Raw genomic sequence first — 21500 nt, forward strand, 5'->3', positions numbered from 1 at the left:
CTGGGCCAGGAGCTAAAGCAGAGAATGGTCAGTCTCACAGGGTGTGAAGACTGTGCATAATCAGAAATATATTAATATAAATCTTTGCAAAAATGTCCCTGCTGCTTTCATCAACTCAGAACTTTTCAAGGAGAAATTGTCTAGTTTTTTGAATTTTTCTTTGTGCAATCCAAATGTAAAATGTACAGACAGTACCTTCCAACAGGATCATGTTCCCAACACTGAGCTTCTTCCTCCCAAGGACAAAGAGCAGCTGGTGTCTTATCTTTAACCTTGTTACCTCTCAAAGCTGGATGAGCGACTCCATGAGCAGTTAACAACCGAGAAATAAGTCACCTGATCAAGACTTAAGGATGTGTATCTCTCTCCTGATAGTATTAAAGTTTGACAAATATTATAATGTCAGACTTCAAGGATGCTTAAATGAATCACTTATACCGTACTCAATGTTTGAGGTTTTCCTCTCTCTTTGCTTGACTGCTACAACATGTGACTGTTGTCTAAAGTTGTTGTTAAATGTTGTGATTTAGACGCCCGACAAAGGTCCATGAGCAAAAATTGTAAAACTTTTAAAGCATCTCTTTTAAAGAAAATGTTATGTTATTTAAAAAAAATCAAGGATGTAAGAGATTACCTTTGTGAATCACATTAGCTGTTTACACTTATTTGCAGGCTGTGCTGTACTTCAATGAATGATGCAACATGAGCCACCTGCTAACAGCGCCTTTAGTGACGTTGTGTTACTCAGTATGACTCAGTGTCAATAAGCACTTTGTTTCTATGTGTCCACAAATAAAGGCTGCAACCTGCTTTAATGTCATGGAGGTCTAGATGTGTGTGTGTGAGGGGGATTGTCCAATACCAATCACAGTCGAATAAGGCTTTTAGTCTGCTTTAGACTGTATTGTATCAATTCTTTCTAGCAGGTAGTCACAACACATGTCTTTACCCCATCATATCTCATTGAGCGTTGAGAAAGTCCCAAAGATACTTGTGTATTGGATAAAAAAAAGATCAAAAGTGAGTAGACTTATTTATTTTGAATCAAGATAGGATATACAAGTGTAGGGTTGTAGCTGAAAAACCGAGAGATGAAGCTGCAACAAAGAATGAGCAGATGTAGATGCATGCCACTGAATCATCATCAAGTCAAATTCATTGATTCACATTCGACCAAGCAGACCAAAAAAGCCAACATGCTACAATTTCAGTTAAAGTGTGTGATAGGGGATTTAGTCTTATTTCTGATTTACATACATAGGGTCATGCTTAATTAGACGGAACAAAGACTTGTATTGAACAGACACAAAAAATTTAAGAGAGCAGAAATGTATAAAATGCATTTTGGACATCTTCATGGTGGACGGAGAAAAGCAGAGACTCTGGAGAGAAAACAGATTCCAATTTCCTTCCAGTAATAAATTTGATTTGGAATTTGAAATTGATTTACTGTTTTATTTGTTTTGAATTCAGTTTAGTCTGCTCATTCGAGCTGTGGTTTGAGCTCAACAGAGACAAAGACAAATATATTTTCAGCAAGGAAAGAGACAGCTGGTTTAGTTCCAGCTGAATGACTTCATTTCAAGTTTGTTCTTCTTTACTTGGCAAATTACTCTTCACTACAGAGCTGTGTTAGTCTTTTGTGAGTTACCATATGTCATGGCTTTCATCCAAGATCTATTGATCATTGTTAATTGTATCTGAATTCTTAATTCTTTCCCCTGACAGCTGTTTTATTTGCAGGTTAGAGTTCAGAGTCTTTAGATGCTTTCTGTGATGTAACCACTCTGTGAGAAGAGGGAATACAATAGTGATGTTTAATATAATCTTCCTGCTCTTTCCTTGCACACATCCGTTGTGCACTCCCATGGCTCTGACCCTGGATATGGCAAAGTATTTAGATGCTGAACCCCCTGAGGATCTATGTGGCCTCTTTCAACCCCTGTGCACCCAATCCTCAGTTCCCAGAGGGCACGCTGCATCCCTGCCACTTTCTGTTCATCAGCTCTCAGCACTGGCTGCCCAACAGGCTTCTTCTTCTACGGACCAATGATACTGACACACCAACATCCCCTCCTCCTGCCCGCCCAACAGATGCACCTCCAGCCAAAACATGCGTGAGAAATGCACACAACTTATGCTTAAGATGCGCAATTTGTCACATTTAATCCAAAATGCCACGGCTGTTGGATAATGAAAGCAGTTCTGTGCAGGCCACGTGCAGGCTGACGTGACTGTGTAGACAGAGCTGTGTAGCAACCCTAAAGACAAAATTGTGTTTTCACAATCACAGTGCCCATCGGAAGCAGGAGACAAAGAGTAGAGTAAATTGATGATCAGACCATCTAAGCCTGGGTCAGCATGCTCGTGTGTGCTGAGCTTGACTCATGTCTGCTCTGTTAAACAAACAGCACTCATCTGCCTGATCCTGGCGCTTGTAGCAGTCAGCAGTATGAGAAAATAAGTGTCAAAGTTGCGTGCATGAGCGGTGTATATGGATGTTTACTTATGCAGAGTGTTGCCCCATGTGCTTTATGTAGTCACATACATGACAGATTGAAACCAGGAAGGCTAGGAAAATTATAAATAAATGTTAGCTTCCTCTGTAGCATTAGAGTACATATCCTCAAATTCACTGAACAATTCTATGGAACTTTTAGAAAAAAGAGCAAAGCTAGACAAATATGGACTGAATAACTGATGTGGACAGCCATGAACAGATAATATCAACCGTTGGTTCATTAGGGCAATGTTTGGCTCACTCTGGCAAAGTTTTGTAAGTGTGCATGGCCACAGGCGTTCTGCAGGAGGACTGATCCATGTGGGAGGAGGAGGAGTAGTGTCACTCTGAGTTTCAGAGCCTCCTCATCAGCTTGGGTATGTTGTACCCTTCCCTTTACATCCCTGTCTTGTAATCTCCCCAGATTAACTAGCATCAATCAGTGCTGTGAGTAGCTCTCTGCTTCTCTGCTTTTCAGTGCTGTAGCAATAAGAGTACTGATCCAATGCAGCCACATTGTCATACACCACGGAGGTTATTTCAGCTTTAATATAACCTGTGTGAAGCAGCTGAACTTCATTTATTTTAACAGCAGGAAGACAAATTGGATACAATTTTCACTAGAGTACGTCTGAACTAACAGACAAAGTTTGAATTGATGCCCGGACACTAAGAAGATATTACATTTTCTATTGTTCTGCAACACTGTGGGGAAATGAGAATCGTTACCAGGCAGACACATTTTTTAAACTGTTGTGCTGGCGTCAAATTTTAACACACCTGCAGCCTAGTGCTATGATTATCTGTCAACAGGCTGATTATGTGACTTTCAACTCAATGTAAGCCCTCAAGCTAAAGCTCTGCCAACTTTCGAGATAAAGCATTCTCAGCAGATCTAACAACAGAGGATCTATGTATTGATGCCAGTGCTGGTAAATTGTTGGCATGGCAAATACAGAGCATCTAGGAGCATCACTGAGGACAAACAGAATGACTATCTAGTTTGGAACACCTGTAAGTTCATGTTAGTATACTTTCAAAAAGATCTGCTCTATGCATGTTTTAGGAGATTCAAACACTTTTCTCAGACTTCTACTTTCAAATGACATCTCCAGCTTCACCATTAAATCAAATACACATGCTGTGGAAATTACAACAGCTACGATTGATTGATATTATGATGATGGATAAAAATGACTGGCTTCAAAATTTGCTGTTTTGTCATAATCTGAGAATCTTTTTTTCATTTTTAAATAAACAAACTGTCCTCTAAAGACAAATGATGAACTACCATTTAAGAGAAGAAGCAAAAACCACAACATATTTCCAAGTGGAAGGGATCTCTAACATGAGACAGTGAAAACACTGTCAGAAAAGTTTACTATAGCCCAGGGGAAGGTTACATAGAAAAGATGTCACAAGATAAAAAATTATTCAGCACAAATTACGTCAACAGTTTGAGAAAAACATATTAAGTTGAAGTCACAGTAAACAAAACTGCACCCAAACTTAGAAACCTTGATTTCCCTATAAAGCAGTCTGATACAATTTCATGCCCAAAAAAACATCTCTACACAGTTACTTCACACTGCATCACTACATCAGAAAACAACCAAAGCACGGGGGATCTAAGGACAAGATCCAACTACCCTGGTGCCAAAATCAGAAGTCAATAAATCTCTGAATTAACCCCACAAACCTGACTGAAGAGGTCACCCCAGGGCAGAGGAGGAATGTGCTGCCTGGTGATACTTCCACTTGACGGTCAGCACAAATCCAGACCAGGGTTAAGTATCTAGTCACTGCTGCTGGGCTGAACACTGACACAGTCACACACACACACACACAAAGCTCAAAATGTATGCCCTTCGGTCCCAGAGGAAATGGGCTGTCTCTCTCTCTCCCAGTAAACCAGCCCACAGCTGTGGCTGCTGCAGAGGAGAGGGGCCTCTACACAGCATGACACACATAAAGTCCGGTAATGTGCAAGAGATGGAGAGATGGGTTGTCCATATACTCTAATATTTGCCTTGTCATGTTGAATCTATAATCTTCTAAATATTTTGAGTGTTTTCCATTAATGTTTTTCCTGAAACAGCAAGATAGCCTTCTGTTTTTGTTATTCTGTGGGAATAATTTCTCTGACCCATATTTGAATGACTAAATTAGTGCTTACAATTTTAGACATGAGTAAACCAAAGATGTCTCTCAACAGCACTGCACCGCCACCTAGTGGTCAAAAGATTTCAACCATCCAGGCCCTGATAAAACAGATACTGTATAAAGTGAAATGCCAGCACACATCAAGCAGAGGGGTTGAGAAAAATAATTAGACTGCTAATGGTAAACCTGCAGGGAGGCCACATCAAAATCATGATACCACCTCCACTAATCATCATGATACATTACTCCGCCTACTCTTTGGCTTACGCTTAGCTCAATTTGTCATCATTTCCATGCTCAATATTTAATTTCCAACAGGAACAAACTAAGACAGGTGGCTGTTCTCTTACTTTGCACAGCCACCTCAGTAGGTCAGAACTAAAGGAAAAATTGAAAAAGATGCATCATAACTTAAAATAGACCCACACAGCTGTTAGGGATAAAAAATAGAAACATTTTACCTGGTATTGTGGGTGATTCCACAAATAGGTTTCCTGTTTTTTTTACAAACTCAAAGTGGAGTCAGAGATGTGGAATCCGGCTGGTTTCATTTTAGGAAACTTAGGTAAACACATCCCCTGTTAATGTTTTAATCAATGTGTATTAATGGTCCTATGGATAAAGAAAAGAAACTAGACAAATGTAACAACAAAAGATGAACTTATTTGGCTAACAGCCTTTTCAGCTCCCCTTATGCAAGCATGTATTTTTAGTAAATGTCATCAATGTGTCACAAACAGCAGTGTGGCCAGAGAATATTTGTGGGCTGAAACCAGTACAGATGGAGCAGACAGAGGTACTCACATCCCACAGAGACCTGAACTCCCTCTGCTCGATGCGTAGGAGCTCGCTGAATTCCCGCGTGACAATGGTAGCATGTCGGGGGGTGTTATCCAGGATCGACTCCCCGAATGCTGTTCCAGTCCCCAGTGTGCAAATTGTAACGGCATCCTGTGAGAGAAACAGTGATGATGCACCATATAGATCATTCCTCTAAAGAGATAAATCATTAAGCTACTTTAAAAGAACACTGTTAAAGAGATGTTTGAGTGTGCTGCACTAGATTAGATCAAAGGTAATTACTTTCATTACATAAATGGATACACCTCAAACAGCAAGGAAATCACTCTAATTAACACACAAACAAACTGGCCAAGGTTCTGAAAGCTGTGGTGTTGAAAAATAAGCTCATAAATTGAGACTCATGTAATACGCAAACTGCTGTTTTTGGTGCTAGAGGTTTGACATGAATATTTTGCATGAATTATGAATTTCAAGGCGGTATCACTGACAACATCATTCAGATCTTCACAGAAATATCACCAAATTCAGAGGAAAATGTAGGCTTGAATTTAAATACTAGCACACAACACAAGTGTTTGATCTAAAGAATGAAAGGTGACACTAAGGTTATCACATAATGATTGAAAACATGGCTCATACCTGATAACTTGAAGTCTCTGAAACTTTAACATCCAGAGAACCAGACAGGACAGCGTACCAGCTGGTCCCAATGTCACCCTGTCGATACACTAAAAAGTACAAGGTATAAAAGAATCATCCCTCTTTGTTCTCTCAAACAATCTTATTTTTAATTTCCAAGCTATTAAGTACGAGCCTGTTTTTTTTTTTTTACTTACAGGTGATTCCTTTCTCCAAACACTCGTAGAAACCACACAGACAGATTTGCTGCAGCAGACTGAGGTGGAACCTCTCAAATGCCTTCACATTTTTCAGACGGGCCAGGATTATGTCAACATCTTCCCCAGAGCGCTCTGCTGGTCTGCGGGAACAGAACAAAGTTTCAAATAGGACACAGAATTTAGTTCAGGTAGAGCAGCACAGGTGCAAGTGAGGCTGTGAGAGTGGGATGTGACACCAGTTTATCCCTCAGGAAGCCAGTCTGAAGCACAGTAAGGAAGGTCAGATTCATACCAGTACTTGGGCTGCACATTGGTAACCACTTTGATTTAAGATTTTTTTTTTCTTTTTTTTTCTTTTTTTTGAAAGAGAAAGAGAGAAAGATCATTTCAAATGCAGTGCAATGGTTTCACACAGAGTCAGCCTGTTAGGGGATCTTTCCTGCTCCAACTAAAATCTGCTTATCAAGGCTGCTCCAACTTTTCAACAACAATCTCTTTATCTACAAATGAATTCTTGTGTCTGTCAACGCCTCCAATAATATCATATTTATCATTACAATGACATATAATACAAAAAATGTGACAGCCTCACTTTCAACTACTCAATAGATGAGAATATGCAATTTGGCGGGGTTGAGATTAAGCTTTTCTTCAGTGTTTTGGATTCAATTCCAGCATTAAGAGTTATAATTGTACTCTGAAAAGTAGCACAAAGCTTTTCTGGGATTAGGGATATCCATTCAAAGTGGGAAAATTGACTTCTGGCTGCCACTAAAACCTGGCATCTTTTAACTGACCGGTTGCAAAGGGAACATTTACACAAGGCTAGAACTGCTTAAAGTTTAAAGTGCTTACATGAAGAAACACTACTCATTGTTGTTTATTGCACTGAGTCTAGCGGTATGCAAGCCTGTAAACTGTGGCAGAGAATGCTGATCACGTTCGCACACAGATGTGTCAGTGAATGTTTTATCCCTTGTATTCCTCTGTTGCCAGCATTACACTGCCCCTAAATTTGTTCCACTGAGTCCAGAGCCTCTGATGTAACATGTGGGTGGCTGTACTGTAGCTTACATCATTTTTGAATCCATATCCATCCTTCGAAAAGATGAAACTGAACCATTTCAATAATTTAGAGGCAAACGGGCTCTCGCTTCTCTGCCCTGGAAAATGATTTACAGAGTTTAATAAAGAGATTTTCACTGAGCAACAGCTTGCAAGCAAATGGCTCTGCGTGGTGTGTTCCCTGGAAACCTTTCAACTCACAGCGGTTACGTTAAACTGTCTCTGCACAAGGCTCCTTCTGATCGACTGTATAATCACACCTGCGGCCTCATCTACTGTTTTAAAGCCTCGGAACCACACAGCATTAATTCAGCACAGTGCACTTTATCAAATGCTGCGCAGTGAGGACAACAAAGCAAGATGGGGATGAGTGGGAGTTTCAAAGCCAAGGTGTCTATTTTGAAGTCAAGTAAATCAACAAAAAGAGCTTTCAAAATGTGCTGATTTGGATTTCAAGCAGAGTGTTTCCATCGTGAGGCAGCTTATGACGGCATGAATACTTTTAACAATTACAAACTTAATTGAACAGTTTCCTCTCATTTATAATGCAGCAAGAGTGACATCTCATCTCTGTATAAAACCTTCAAGTATTTCACAGGAAAATGTGAGTCATACGTTCGATTTGCACGACACAAGTGGCCTCTACATCTAACCAGAGGATATCACTGTGCAAACACATCTGGCATACTGCGTCACTTTGCTGTTTATAGCTGATGCACTGTGGACCCTTTCTTTGTCCCTGGGATTGTCTTTCTCTCCCTCCTCAGCTTTATGAGTACAACAGTTTACACCTGATATGTGTCTGATATCACTTTGGCCTTCAAGCTCAGAATTTTAAGTGTTTAAATTTAAAGACACTATGTTTATTAAAAACAGCACAATGGAATAAATCACTGCTCCAGTTTATCTTGTAGCACCATCAATAAAACACATTATAGTTCTTTGCAGCAGATGACAGACATGATGACAGACAGTTGTGCAACACTGCACCTGTCTCTAGTGACACAAACTAATGAGGATTCATAAATATATGAAAACAAATGTACTCCACTCTGAACACATTGCAGTGTCAATTACTGCAAAGTAACCAGGTAGCCTGTTCTTATTTCTCACTTTTTAAGCAGTCCCTTGCAGCTGCGGGGTAGTTTAATATCTCCTCTGACAGGTTGGCTACGCATGCAGAAATGTTTTGGGATCAAGTGCTGAACGGTGATTCTGTGTACCTCTTCCGTGCAGATAGGTATACATCATCACATTATTTGTCATGTTTTTAGTAAAAAACGCTGAGTGATTCAACAGCATGAGACTTTTGAAATACTTCAGTTATTAATATTTAAAGCATATCCAACACATGTCCAAAGTTAGTAGCCTCGCTTATTCCACTGCAAGTATCATCGGTCTTTGAGTTTGTCCAGGGCTACAGTACAGATGTAGGCTACGTGTTCTTATAACACTCATGTCCTGTAAACGAGATAACACAAGGCGCTTTTAATGATGTCAGTATTAAACCTCAGAAGTAGCCTCTCAGGATTTTGTTAATTCCGTAGAGAAATTAAAAATACGGAGCTGACATTATTAATCCGGGCACTAAAATATCAAAAACAATCCACATCGACTCTAACCTTCAGTCATTTTTCACTCATTACTAACCAGAGACAGTGAACGCATCGGAGTTATGTGAATACATTACCTCTTATCCAGGCAAATAATCCACTCAGTAGATTCCGATGAATGTGAAGAGGAGTGAGCTGCTACCATCTTGAGATCTTGTTTCTGCTGCTGCTGCTGCTGCTGGTGAAGAGGCTGCGGCTGTAAAGAGGGCTGGACCGAAAACACACCTCACCAGCTTTCAGTCATCCTCTCCTGACAGCCGATATGCTCTGTCCCTCTGTTGCTGCAGCAGCTGCTGCTGCTCACAGTTTACCTGACTAAGACCAGCTTCAACAGGAGATACATCAGGCACAGTTTTAAGCAAACGAGAAAAAAAACAGTGCAAAGCCCTTTGCGCACTAGATGTGTATCACCTGGGGAGCAAGAATTTGGGACGGCGTCTGTGGTTTAATCCCGTGGGAATCGACTTTGAGAATTTTAAACTTCAACATTAGCAGATGAGAGTGCCATGATTAGAATATCTCCTTCTGATTTTGACACTACCCAAACTACTTTTATCAGTGAAAACTATCGACCAACTACCACGGTACATATAAAGTGCATTTCGTCCAAGAGTTCCGGGGTCTTTTAACCCCCAGAACTACTTTACCTGGAACTAAAAGGTTCCTGTGCCCCTATTGTTGTCTGCGTTTCAACCAAGGGCTGAAGTCCCGGGTAGATTGTACAAATCCGGCCAGTGACATATGGAGAAAAAAAATGACATTAAATAATATAATGAAATCTAAATAAAAAACTAAACTAGTATGCATTCCCAGGAACTCCCTGTGTTTCAACAACTGTGTAAACTCCACAAACACCGTAACGTTCAACCGAAAGTCCCAGGACCTTTGAAAAGTACTACCCCCCAAGCAGGGGCTTTTTTAAACTAAATTTAGACCCTGGTTCCTCTGGTCGAAACGCATGTAGTTCTGGGGTAATGTTCCCGCGGTCGAAAAACTCCTATAGCCTATAGTAGTACCATAGTGCGAGTACCATGGTGCTAGAATGTGTACCGAGGTACATGTACCAAATGTCCATGTTACAAGTTTCACAGATTTTTGGCACTGCCATGGTAGTCCAGCCATAGACATACCCAAGTTGTACACTGTTACATGTACCACAGTACTATGGTGATAAGTATACCATAGTTCATGTACTATAGTACCATAATACAAGAACCAGTGTATTTTATGACAATAATATGGTACTTTAACAATGAAAATACATTGGTCCTGATACTATGGTACCACTGTGGTAAAAAGCAACTGCACAGTTGTACCACTGTGGTAAGAGTATTTTAATTTTACCATGGTATAGTCTTTCAAAATAACTACTATGGTACTATAATGATTGATGTACTGTGGCACATGTATATATACCATGTTAGTACTATGGTATATGTATCATAGTTCTACTAGTAACATGGTACTACCATGGTATATAAATTATACCATGGTAGTACCACGGTTGAATCAAAATACATGTACCATGTTAGTTCCATAGCACAATACTATGTTACCTTTTGTTTCTCATTTTCCAGGTGTCTCTATGATTAGAAAAAGTGTCAACTGTTTTCCAGGTTTTTCCAGGAGGCGTGGGAACCCTGACTGTGGTAGGGGTTTAAAACTACAAATTTTAACTAGTTGGCAAGTTTTTCAAAATTGTACTCGACTAGTCAACTAGTCGAGATTAGCAAGGTACAATGTGTGTACCATGAAAACTGTATTCTGTAATGCAAACATTTTATGCAAACAGCTCAAGCACTCCACTGTAGCATGTCATGCTATACAGAACCACATTTAATCTACATAAATAAAACAAAGAGCAGTTTAAACAAAACAAGCCTTTAACTGTGAGTCAGTGCCAAGGTCAGCCCCCTCCCCTATGGTATTGATCATAGCATAATTGACTAGATTACTGTCAACTCCAGTGTCAATTAGCGGTTTAATCTGTAGACTGGTCGATTAGTTGGTGAAACCCCCTGAACTGTGGTGTGAGATACTTGCTAGCCAATTCGTGAAACTGATGTAAATTTGTCTCACTTGTTCACACACATTGCTAAAGAAAGAACAGCATTTCAACATTTTGTCCTCAAAGTGTGAAATGTTGCTCATGTTGTGTAGCTGCTCATACACACAGACTATTGTGGCGACTCTGCCTTTGTCACCAACTAAATGCATCTCACTCCCACAACCCACTGTTCTCAAAAAACGTGAGTGGAGTTTTACTTTGTAAGAACTTGAAGAATATGTTCTATATTCATCTCATTGTAGCAGCCTTGTGATCGTTGGATAATAACATGTTGTCATGACTGCATACAATAGTCATTAACCAAGCGTGTAGCAGCAGTGTGCAGGTGGGGGACACAGGTATCCTGCATGTGCATGAATAGAGCAGCCAGTCAGAACAGCGTGTGACTTTCTACTGCTGGGTATTAACATGCTGTTGTAAAGGGGAGCCAGAGGACATGGTGATCTTCATAGGTAGCCTATGTATTAACACCCACATTATCATCACATTATAACTTGTGGAGAATACAAGGATTTCAAGAAAACAGCATAAACTCCCCGCATAAATCCATATAATTGTATGGCTGATAATGACTGATTGTGGCTGCCTTCTGAAGCGAACTGATGGCTTTTCTTCTATTAAAGTGGGAACATTTCCATAATGGCCCTGAGAAAACAATGCTTTATGATAAGAGACCACATAATGAAAGGGTCATTGGTCTCCATCTGTTGCCTTGGTAACAAACTTAGACAGAGACAGAAGTAACAATACTGTGGCGGTGCAACTCTGAAATACCTTCTGTTTTAAAAGGGCTTGTGGAAAAAACTTTTTGAATGCTTTTTCTTCAGTTTGAAGTGAAATATGCCAAAGATGATGTAAATACATTTTAAAAAGCAAGTCTTTTTGAAGACGTAACTTATCAAGGATGCAGTCTGTGTAGTATTTTTTGTTCACTAAATTAAAAGTGCTTTTGCATGCTTATATATGATATAATATGGTTAAGTAGTGAAACTATCATCCTGTTTGTCCTGTTTCATACAGGAGAAATAGTTCTAAACTTATCGTTTAGTACCAATTATTGAATACTGTTGTTGCCGTGTGGAGTTGGCTCTCTATATAAAAACAATGTGGGAGTGACAGCAAGGAGGCGAGGCTCTTATCATGTATTATGTTTCAAACACATTAAACTTCATATACAATTGTAAGTAGGGATGGAGGCTGAAGCTAATCTTTGAAAACAACACATCAATCAACAAAAAGTATCCAACATGTCAATGCTTTTGCTTTTCAGCTGTTTTGATAACATTTTGAAGAATTTCTCCACTCTATTTCACACAGTTGACTTAAAGCTAGATCATGACTTTCGGTAGGATTTATTGTACCTTTCTAGTGTGCTGTGGATAGGTTTGTGCAATTTATTGCTGCAGTGTTTGTGACATATTTTGGAGCATGATTCAAACTCATGTACTCATATGTACCACAAGGTGGCAATATTCTCTCTTTAAAAGTTGAAAGGGGAGCATATCAGGTCAGAATGGGAATTCAATTCCCCATTCAGAGAGAAAAGGGAGGATTATCCTTTGACTTTGATTTCCAAAGTTGTTTGGGTCTGTAACCAAGGACTCATTCTGTAACTGAAATGTTAGGTTTTCATTGCAAGAGGAAAAATGTCAAATTGTCTGTCCAGCTCCCAAGAAATAGTTTGCATTCTGCAGTTTGTAGGGAAACTCTTTAAGAGCAGTACAATTATTTCAGCACTTTTACTGCCTGCATGAGTCATCTGTCCTGCACCTGGAAAAATGATGGTTTAGGTTTTGTTTAGTTTTGGGCCTTAAGTAAGTATTAGTATGTCAAATAACTGTTCTAAGTAGTCAACAATGAACAGGCTCTTATTTTGAAGGTGCACAGCTGCATATTTGTCCTCACAATGACCAGGATTGACCCTTCTCTTTGCATTGTCTCGCTCTCCTACAAAGATAAACGTGAAGGATGCATGCTGAGCTCAAGCTGGGGCACGCACATAACAAAACACACATTCCTGCAACGCTGCATACCAACAACTCACAGCAGCAACAGAGCAGCATTTTACAATGTGTAAAAATGTCAACATGCACTGTAGGACTTTGCCACTACCCTTTATCACTTCTAGTTGTAATCTTGACAGTTGAACGATAATGTTAGATTAAAAAAAATAATTGTTTATGCATTGCAAGTAAAAATATAAATACTCTTAGGGTTCATAAGATTTTTAAACACACTTCAAACCTGAAAATGAAAATATTTTAAATATCACTCTTTTTAGCAGGCGTGATCAACAGCACAGGCTGATTAACTTTTACTACTACTTTTGTCTTGCAGAATTAATTTTGAGACATTGTCTCAAAGGTTCCACTGACTTCTCTGACCTGCTCTTCACCTGCTCCTGTTTCCATTGGGTTTGTCTTATTCACTGGATGTTGTTTCAGGGGTTGCTATGGGACCACTGGCTCAGCTACGGCGAGCCATGTTACCTCTGGGAGAAAGCCCATGTATACGGCTTCTCAGGCCCAGGGTTGCTAGGATATGATCCAAGAGATCCAGGAAGCTGGAAATGGTAAACACAGGGACACATGCACTCCTTATGTGCACACACAGCAATATTTCCGAAACTGCAGAGCATTTAAAAAGATATAAAACTGGTGCATATAATTCTGTGAATAACTGAATGTTCAGGACCAAACTTCAACAAAAATGGCTTCCTCTTGAAGGATGAGCATCTTGAGACGTAAAGCTTGTTTTTGTAGACATGAATCATTCTGAAAAGAGCAAGGTTCAAATTCCAGAGTCAAATAAAATACTGTTAAAAACATTGTGCTTCATAATTGACATGTTTCAGATTGTTCACTCCCAGTGTGAGAGCTTACATTGACACTTACTAGAGCCAAAGGTCTGCACATTTACTATAAACAAGAATATAAAGATGAGAGAGTCATAATGTACAGAGTAAATAAACAGGCCCCTACATGAACTATGTGCCAGTTTATGTAAGTAAAACTACAGTTTGTTTGTGTGAGAGATTTTACAAAGATGTATAAAACTTCATACATCAGATAACTGTGTCTCAAATTGGAATGCGAGGGCAGATAAGTCAAGAGGAAATGCCTAAGGACTGGACAACTTCCAGAGACGTCTCCCTGAAGGTTTGAGACCCTCATTTACAACTTTGATATGATGGGTTAAAGAACATTAAAATAATGTATCATCTGCATATGTTTTCAAAAAGATTTCACATTTGAGGGCTCTTGTCGAAGAATTCTGTGTGTAGAGGTGTAAATATTTGATGTTTTGAACAATTAAAAATTTAGATGGGATTAGACTTTAGGCAACTAAAAAAATGCCCACACTCACAAATGTGCCTTCTAGTAGGTTTGCCATCTGCTTAGGCCTCATGCTGCATTCATATTTATCAATTATTACTTACCTCTTTGCATTTTGTTACATAATTCTCCTTGTGTGTAGTTTCACACATGGTTATAAAATACTGTGTATGCAGCATATGACATTTTAATCAAACACTACTATTTTTATGCATGATCATAAATGTCTTTATAGCTATGAAGTAATTTGAAATAATGACCTGATGAGTATGCAACTAAACAAGCTGTATTTCAAAGCAATTCACATTCAAATAGATAATATCTTTGCAAGCAGAGGTAAAATAATTTGTGCTCCCACCTTATTTTGCTTCTATTTCCCATGTTGGTTTGATTGGATGGTATTTTTGTAATCTAGGTTCTGGGCCACCTAGGAAATCTACCCACACTTTTCATTCATTATCTCACTTACTGAAAAAAACAATGACTCTTTTTTTTTATGAATCAGGCAAGCTCAGACTGTACTTCCTGTAGAAAATGTCAGTATTGCGGGTTTAGTTGCTAGGTCAGTGTTGCTCTCTAGGGAGGGGACCTGATTTAGAATATACTGTAACTGGAAAATGAAAAAAAAATGTGCTTTGTAGGTTTTTGCCCAAAGATCATTCGAAATCCAAAAATGAAAAAAAACACTGCACTGCTAGATAAAATATATGTAGGATATAGAATCTCTGTTAGTGCCCTGCTACAATTGATGCTCAAATGGTACCCATCCTATCACATTACAAAGGGTAACTGAGCCCCAATACACATTGGCACAGACAGTTCTACTTGTGTACTCACAATAGAGCTAAAACAAACCCTCAGAGGATATAGCACGCATCACTAGGCCTATCTGCTTTGCTAAAGACATATACAATTCATCCCTCATTTGTCACTTAAAATGATGTAAGGTCCTTAAAATAAGTGTCTGTAAAATTAATTATTTCAATGTTATATAAAGCACTTGGAGCTATGAGTTGTTCTGTTGAGTGCTACATTTGATTTACCTTGTTGTGAGTTACAGCTTTCTGGCACCTCGGGCTACTCCTGTGAGAAGTTCTCAAATCTTTGCTTTTGTAGTCTTTTTCATTTCTCCTACAGTCAATTAAACTTTGAAACAAAATATAACTTTGGTTGAATTTAAACAAGTTCCCTTCAATATTGAAATACGGCAATAACCGAAGAGGGGTCGTGAGATTTTAGTTTTGAGTGTTTTATGGAGCCTCAGAGTCAGCCTATTGCATTGACTTCAATTGTGTGCTAAGTCAGCGACATATTTACAGTCCAGGACAAAACAACTACTGTAGAGCACCTTACTGATACTATCCCCTATGCCTTTTACACATACTCTGCCAAATGACCTCTGTGAAAAAGGTCTATTAATCAGTTGACCAAAAGCCATCTGGAGTTGTGGGCCCCCGCTCATTTAAGCTGGGTAACAGTGTTAAAAGATTTCTGTTTCAGTAAAGTATCTTGAACTTATCGCCTCAGATTTGTAGTACTGATTTTACATTTTCCATGATGCAACTCATTGCATCTTTTATTGGACTTCTCGTCTTCAAAATGACAACTTCGTTCAAAGCCCACTCTCCAGATAAGAACACAGGCTTTCTGTTTTAAGCCAAGATAAGCATGATGACATCACCAGGGCCCCATTCAGAGCCAGACAAGACTTATCCAACTATTTACGAGCCCTGTCGTACTCCTTGTGAAAGGTAAATTCCACTTCATGTGTCTTCCTTCAATAATAATACATTACAATACGAAGAATGAAAACATTTGTTTTCACTGTGTAGTAAAGGCATTTAGGGCTCCTTTAGCGTACATGTCTGTTAACCTCTGTAAGTCTTGGTTGCAGAATATATACCCAGTGGTGGACAGTAACAGAGTAAATTCACTTGAGTACAGTACTTAAGTACATTCTTTGAGTATCTGTACTTTACTTGAGTATTATGTTTTGAAGATACTTATCACTTTTACTCCACTACATTCAGAAGACAATTATTGTACTTTTTACTCCACTACATTTCTATCAGTGCTCTAGTTACTCACTACTTTTGCTTTGAAGTCAGCTCATGAATTTACTTCTCTTTTCTGAAATCTGGTCCCTAAGACAGTAAAATGTGTTTGTGTAGTTCTGTTTGTCTCAGTGGTTTAACCGTACCTATATCGCCTGAGTCTCCACGGTTGAAGGTGGCGCAAAGATATACATATCTTCAGTCTGTGTTAGAGGTTTTTGAAATGAAGAATGATATGTATCATTTGAAATGTTGTCCCTGTTTCCCACTCTGCCCTAACATACAAAAATTCACTGTCCAACCTGAGAAAGTGTAGTGAGCTACATAAAATTTGTTTAATTCCAGATGAACATTGGAAACCAAGTTGTCTGTGCTTGGAGTAACCTAATTACTGTTTTTATTCCATGGTATAGTTTTTAGAGATTTCATGTAATGGTTTCTAGATAAACCGAATGTACTCTATATTCTTGACTGCATTCATATATTGAATACTTAAGTATTTTTAAAAGGAAGTACTTCAGTACTTTAACTAATAATTTGAGAGAGCAACTTTCACTTGCATTGGAGTAACATTTGACCAGGAGGATCTATGCTTTAGTAATGAAGCTCTGTACTTTGTCCACCACTGGATAAACCATGTAAATAAAGTCAGATGATCTGTTTTTGTAGTCTAGGTGAGGACTTTAGCCCTTGTAGTGGTCTAGGTGAACCGCACTATACAGTGAGCTCTTTCCCACGCCTTTCTCCTCCAACTCCTCATGTGTGTCTGGGCTGTGCTGTAGAGAAAGAGAGGAGGAGTGGAGTGGTGGGTTACAGTTCTGGAATGTGCGCGCGCTCCCGATTCTCTCTCTCTCTCTCTCTCTCTCTCTCTCTCTCTCTCTCTCTCTCTCTCTCTCTCTCTCTCTCCCTCTCTCTCTCTCTCTCTGTTCTCGTCGGTGGCGGCGGCGCGCGGCCGGCACACACACAGCGACCCGTGTGCGCGCGCAGCCCGCGACAGGTCTGGAAGTGCAAAAGGAGGCAGGACAACGCTGCTGCTGGAGCGGGGAATGATGGCGGTGAGCAAGAAGAAGGGACAAGTTTGAGACTGTAAAACTGGGGCATTGTGGGCGATATTTTGGTGCCTAACACGATGAAGTTGAGAAAAGGTGAGAGTCTAACAAAGTTGTTTGCCTTTTGTGTAGAGTTGTGTGGTTGTGTGTGAGTTAACATTTTCAACGGCTCGTACTTTAAAATGCCAACAATGAATTGTTCAGACTAAAGCAGGGACGCTCGAATTGTATTGAACTGGTGGTCCTTATCTGTCGTGAAGCGTTATCAGCGACACTAAGCATGTCTAACCGGCTTAAGTTAGTAAAGAAAGTAGAAAAAGCTGGGTTAAGTTACTTGTTTGGTTAACCAACGCCAGGAGCCAGAATCTCATCGAGTCCCATAGAAGCTATCTTTCAAACTTAAGAGTGAACACAACCTTTCTTCTTTTTAAACTTCCCTTCATTGGCCTTTATCTTTTATTTCACATCAAATGAGATAATCATACAACTACTTTTTAAGAGACTAGGCACAGTGAGATAGTGGTATCCGGTTTCTGTATTAACATACTTTGCTGTTCTTCTCTCTTTAGATGTCTTCCCTGTGAGTGTTTAGTTGGGACAGCAGTGCTCAAAAGAAGCTCCACCAGTACCCATGGCACTGCTTGCATAAAGTTGAGGGAATCTAGTTCACCAACATACAGCATACGTCTCTCCATATCCAGCTTTTTTCTAATTGGGCTGCAGTCATTATCAAACAAAAAAAATGATCAAAGCGGAGAGCAAAGGAGGCGAGAGGACCCTGAGGAGCGCGTCCCCTCATAGAAATGCATACAAGTCTGACTTTCACGCCATTAAGTGTTCCTTTGATGGGCAAAAATCCGACGGCCCCGCCAAATCATATGCAAATGGATCCAGCGACACCCGAGAGGACTCAAGGGGGAGGCCTTTCGGGACAAGGGTGAACAAGATCAAGAACATATTTCTACAGATGGATGGCCAACAACAGGAGAGCCAAGAAGTGAAAGTGGCTGTGAAGTCGGAGGTGACCCAGGTGTCCCCAACGAAGGCGCAACTTCCAGTTAACACTCCAAGAGTTAACTTTAACAGTCCTGCCAGCCCAGAACCACAAAATGTAGATAAAACACCCAAGGTGGAGCCTGATGTTGAGATTGACAAAGTGGCTCTGGCAGAGAAGTTTTCTTCTACCAGAAAACTCTTTGAAAGGGGCGCCAAAGATCAGCCTGCAGCAGAAAAGCAGTCTCCAAACAGAGTAGTAAACCGTTTGTCACTTGGAAGTGCTTCTGATGAGGGGAAAAGCACAAGGAGAGTATCAGGATCCTCAGACACCACCATAAAAACAGACCAACCCCCTACACCAACAGCTGAAAGTCAAGTTGATGGGAGCATTGAGGGTGACAAAAAGCATGTGACTAGAGTGTCATTAAATGCAGGACCCATATCCAAAAGGTTGGACAATTATATTGGAGAGAATGACTCAGAAGACACCAACAAAGCACCTGCAAAGGGAGGAATTGTGTCAGCTAAACAACACTGTGCCACTGAACACTCCCTACCTATCTCTACGACTAGGGACAGCCTGCACAAATCTCCTCCTGTTAAAGAAGCCACTAACTTCACGCCTGGGACTGATGCCACTAAGAAAAAGACATCGCCAACGTGTGTCAAACCAGCAACTTTGGGGGCTAGCTTGGGGCCAAAACCAGCATTCCCAGCCACCAACGCAGCATACAAATCTGTTTCTCCAACAGCTGATGCTACAAGGAAACCCCTCTCATCAGAGCAAACAACCCCAGTTAGCCATGGGTACAAACACTCCTCATCATCCAGTGATGGATTTAACAGGACATCTGTTGGTAGGGATGAAGACAAGCCCCAAAGGGATGCAAAGCAGCCTCCTCCATCAGCTGGTGTTTTTCAGAACACCAACAGGGCTGAAAAAGCAAAGATTAATGACAGTGTGGTGCATAGTCCTACCAGAGAAAAACCTCCCAGCCAGACCTCCTCACTGGACTCCAGGGGGGTGGGTATGGTCCGGGCAGAACTAGTGGTTGTACAAAACGAGTCATCCGAGAGTGATGAGGATGAGAATGTTGAAGATAACGTGTTTGAGGAGAAGGAGGTGCAAAGCCCCAAAGATCTGCCTGCTGACCTAAAAATGACGTCCCCAACTGAAAAGCAGAACTGTAACCCCGCTCATCAAGTCTTAGCAAGAGACGGAGCGAAAGACACACAAAGGATAGCCGAAACTGTGGGCGAAGGTAGAGTCCTGGAGGACAACAATCAATTTGTGAAAGAGGAGAGTTCATTTGTGGATCAAGATGGCGATGCTAATTGTGAAGAAGAAGAAGATGATGATGAGGTAGCAGAGGAGGAGAGTGAGCCAGAGGAGCAGGTGGAAGAGTACATCCTGGATCGAGTCTCGCCAGTGGTGTACGGTATAGAGAATGCAGCATTTGTGGATGACAGAGATGTAGAGCAGGTCCTCAGGGAAGAAGATGAAGAGAAGGAAGAAGGAGATGAGGAGGAGGAAGAAGGAGATGAGGAGGAAGATGGCGTGTATAGGGAGTATGATGACTGTTATGAGGCCCCTGGTCTGTCGGATGAGGAAGAACCTCCCACAAAGAGGAAAATCAAGTTCTCCACAGACCCCATCCAGGTAAGCAGTTTTTGTTGTTTACATTCAAACTCTTCTGGGTCATCTCAGGCACTTTAAAACATTTTGCACAGCACCGTCATTATAAACCACCATCTCACTGACTCAGCAACTGTCTCTGACCCAGGTGGTTCCCAACAGACACACCACACATTTCTGGTGGCTGAGAATTAATGCTCTTGTAAGGCATGTTGATGTCACAGCAGCTGCAGTGTATCATTAGAGAAGCTTGTTACAGTTCAGACAGTCTATGGTTAATTTAATCTCACCAACAATCACACAGGCAGGTCATTTGACAAAGTAGTCTCCTTATGCATTAACCCTGCAAGACATCATGGGAGAGGGACTTTTTGGGACAAGTGGCAACACTGTCTGTGGTAGTTTTGGAAATATTGTTGACATTGCACAAGAATTTGTGAAAGCAAGACCACTGCTGAGCGAGGGCAGCAATGAGGTGGAGAGATGTAACTTGAGACTGTACAGTAAAAAAAAAAAAAAAGCATGCCCCCCCTGAGTCACTGCATTGCATGGCTACTTAAAAAAAAGTTACTCAGAGTAGTTCCCATCTGTTCATGAATCATGCATCACAGTCATGAGAGACTTTTCACTGCTCTCCAGCAAGGAAGAGGAATTCAGGTACTTTATTAACTATAAGATCTCTTTAAAGGCGTTTTTACACCGCAGGAACTTTACCCCTGAACTAGGGACTTTACCCCTGAACTACGCGCGTTTCGACCGGAGGAACCAGGGTCTAAATTTAGTTCAAGGGTAGATGATCTCCAGCCTGAAAAGCCCCTGCTTCGGGGGGTAGTACTTTTCAAAGGTCCTGGGACTTTCGGTTGAATGTAACAGTGTTTGTGGAGTTTACACAGTTGTTGAAACACAGAGGGAGTTCTTGGGAATGCATCCTTGTTTAGTTTTTTATTAAGATTTCAAAATATTATTTAATGTCATTTTTGTTCTCCATACGTCACTGGCCTGATTTGCACAATCTACCCGGGACTTCAGCCCACGGTTGAAACGCAGATAACAATGGGGGCACAGGAACCTTTTCGTTCCGGAGAAAGTAGTTCTGGGGGCTAAAAGACCCTGGAACTCTTGGTCCAAATTCACCTTAACAGACGTTTGCGAAGTTATTTTGTTACCACTGAGGAATTCCTGATATTTTAAATCTTTAGAGTCGTAGAAATACAGAACTCATCCATTCTCTGGATGTCCTCATTCTGTTGTTAAATTATTTATCCCAGCTTTATATATTTTTTTGTATTTGAAACTAATTTTCCAGGTGGTGTAATCTCTTCTGATATTGGCCACACATCATGTGTTGCAATCCCTACCAGCGGGGTGTTTAAAGGGC

General features: G+C 40.4%; 2 protein-coding genes across 6 annotated transcripts in view; one reads left to right on the forward strand and one right to left on the reverse strand.

Annotated features, from left to right (window-relative positions):
* Positions 1-9525, reverse strand: part of rapgef4 (Rap guanine nucleotide exchange factor (GEF) 4) — a 33678-nt gene extending 24153 nt beyond the window's left edge. For 2 of the 3 annotated variants that reach the window (XM_034694722.1, XM_034694721.1), the window contains exons 1-4: positions 9062-9525; positions 6304-6446; positions 6107-6195; positions 5468-5614 (exon numbers count right to left, since the gene is read on the reverse strand). In XM_034694722.1, coding sequence (XP_034550613.1) covers positions 5468-5614; positions 6107-6195; positions 6304-6446; positions 9062-9129 — 447 coding nt within the window. In that variant the 5' untranslated portion in view covers positions 9130-9525. Of the gene's footprint in view, positions 1-4199; positions 4340-5467; positions 5615-6106; positions 6196-6303; positions 6447-9061 lie in introns of those variants that run through there. The other variant, XM_034694725.1, reaches the window with a different exon arrangement.
* A 7909-nt stretch (positions 9526-17434) lies between these two features.
* The window catches only part of ppp1r9ala (protein phosphatase 1 regulatory subunit 9A-like A), a 29081-nt gene continuing 25015 nt past the window's right edge, over positions 17435-21500 (forward strand). Inside the window, exons 1-2 of one of the 3 annotated variants that reach the window (XM_034693625.1) lie at positions 17435-17586; positions 18060-20146. In XM_034693625.1, coding sequence (XP_034549516.1) covers positions 18233-20146 — 1914 coding nt within the window. In that variant the 5' untranslated portion in view covers positions 17435-17586; positions 18060-18232. The remainder of the gene's footprint in view (positions 17587-18059; positions 20147-21500) is intronic. The other 2 variants (XM_034693624.1, XM_034693623.1) reach the window with 2 other exon arrangements.

Source organism: Notolabrus celidotus, chromosome 10 (genome assembly GCF_009762535.1).
Source record: "Notolabrus celidotus isolate fNotCel1 chromosome 10, fNotCel1.pri, whole genome shotgun sequence".
Classification (NCBI taxonomy): Eukaryota; Metazoa; Chordata; class Actinopteri; order Labriformes; family Labridae; genus Notolabrus; species Notolabrus celidotus.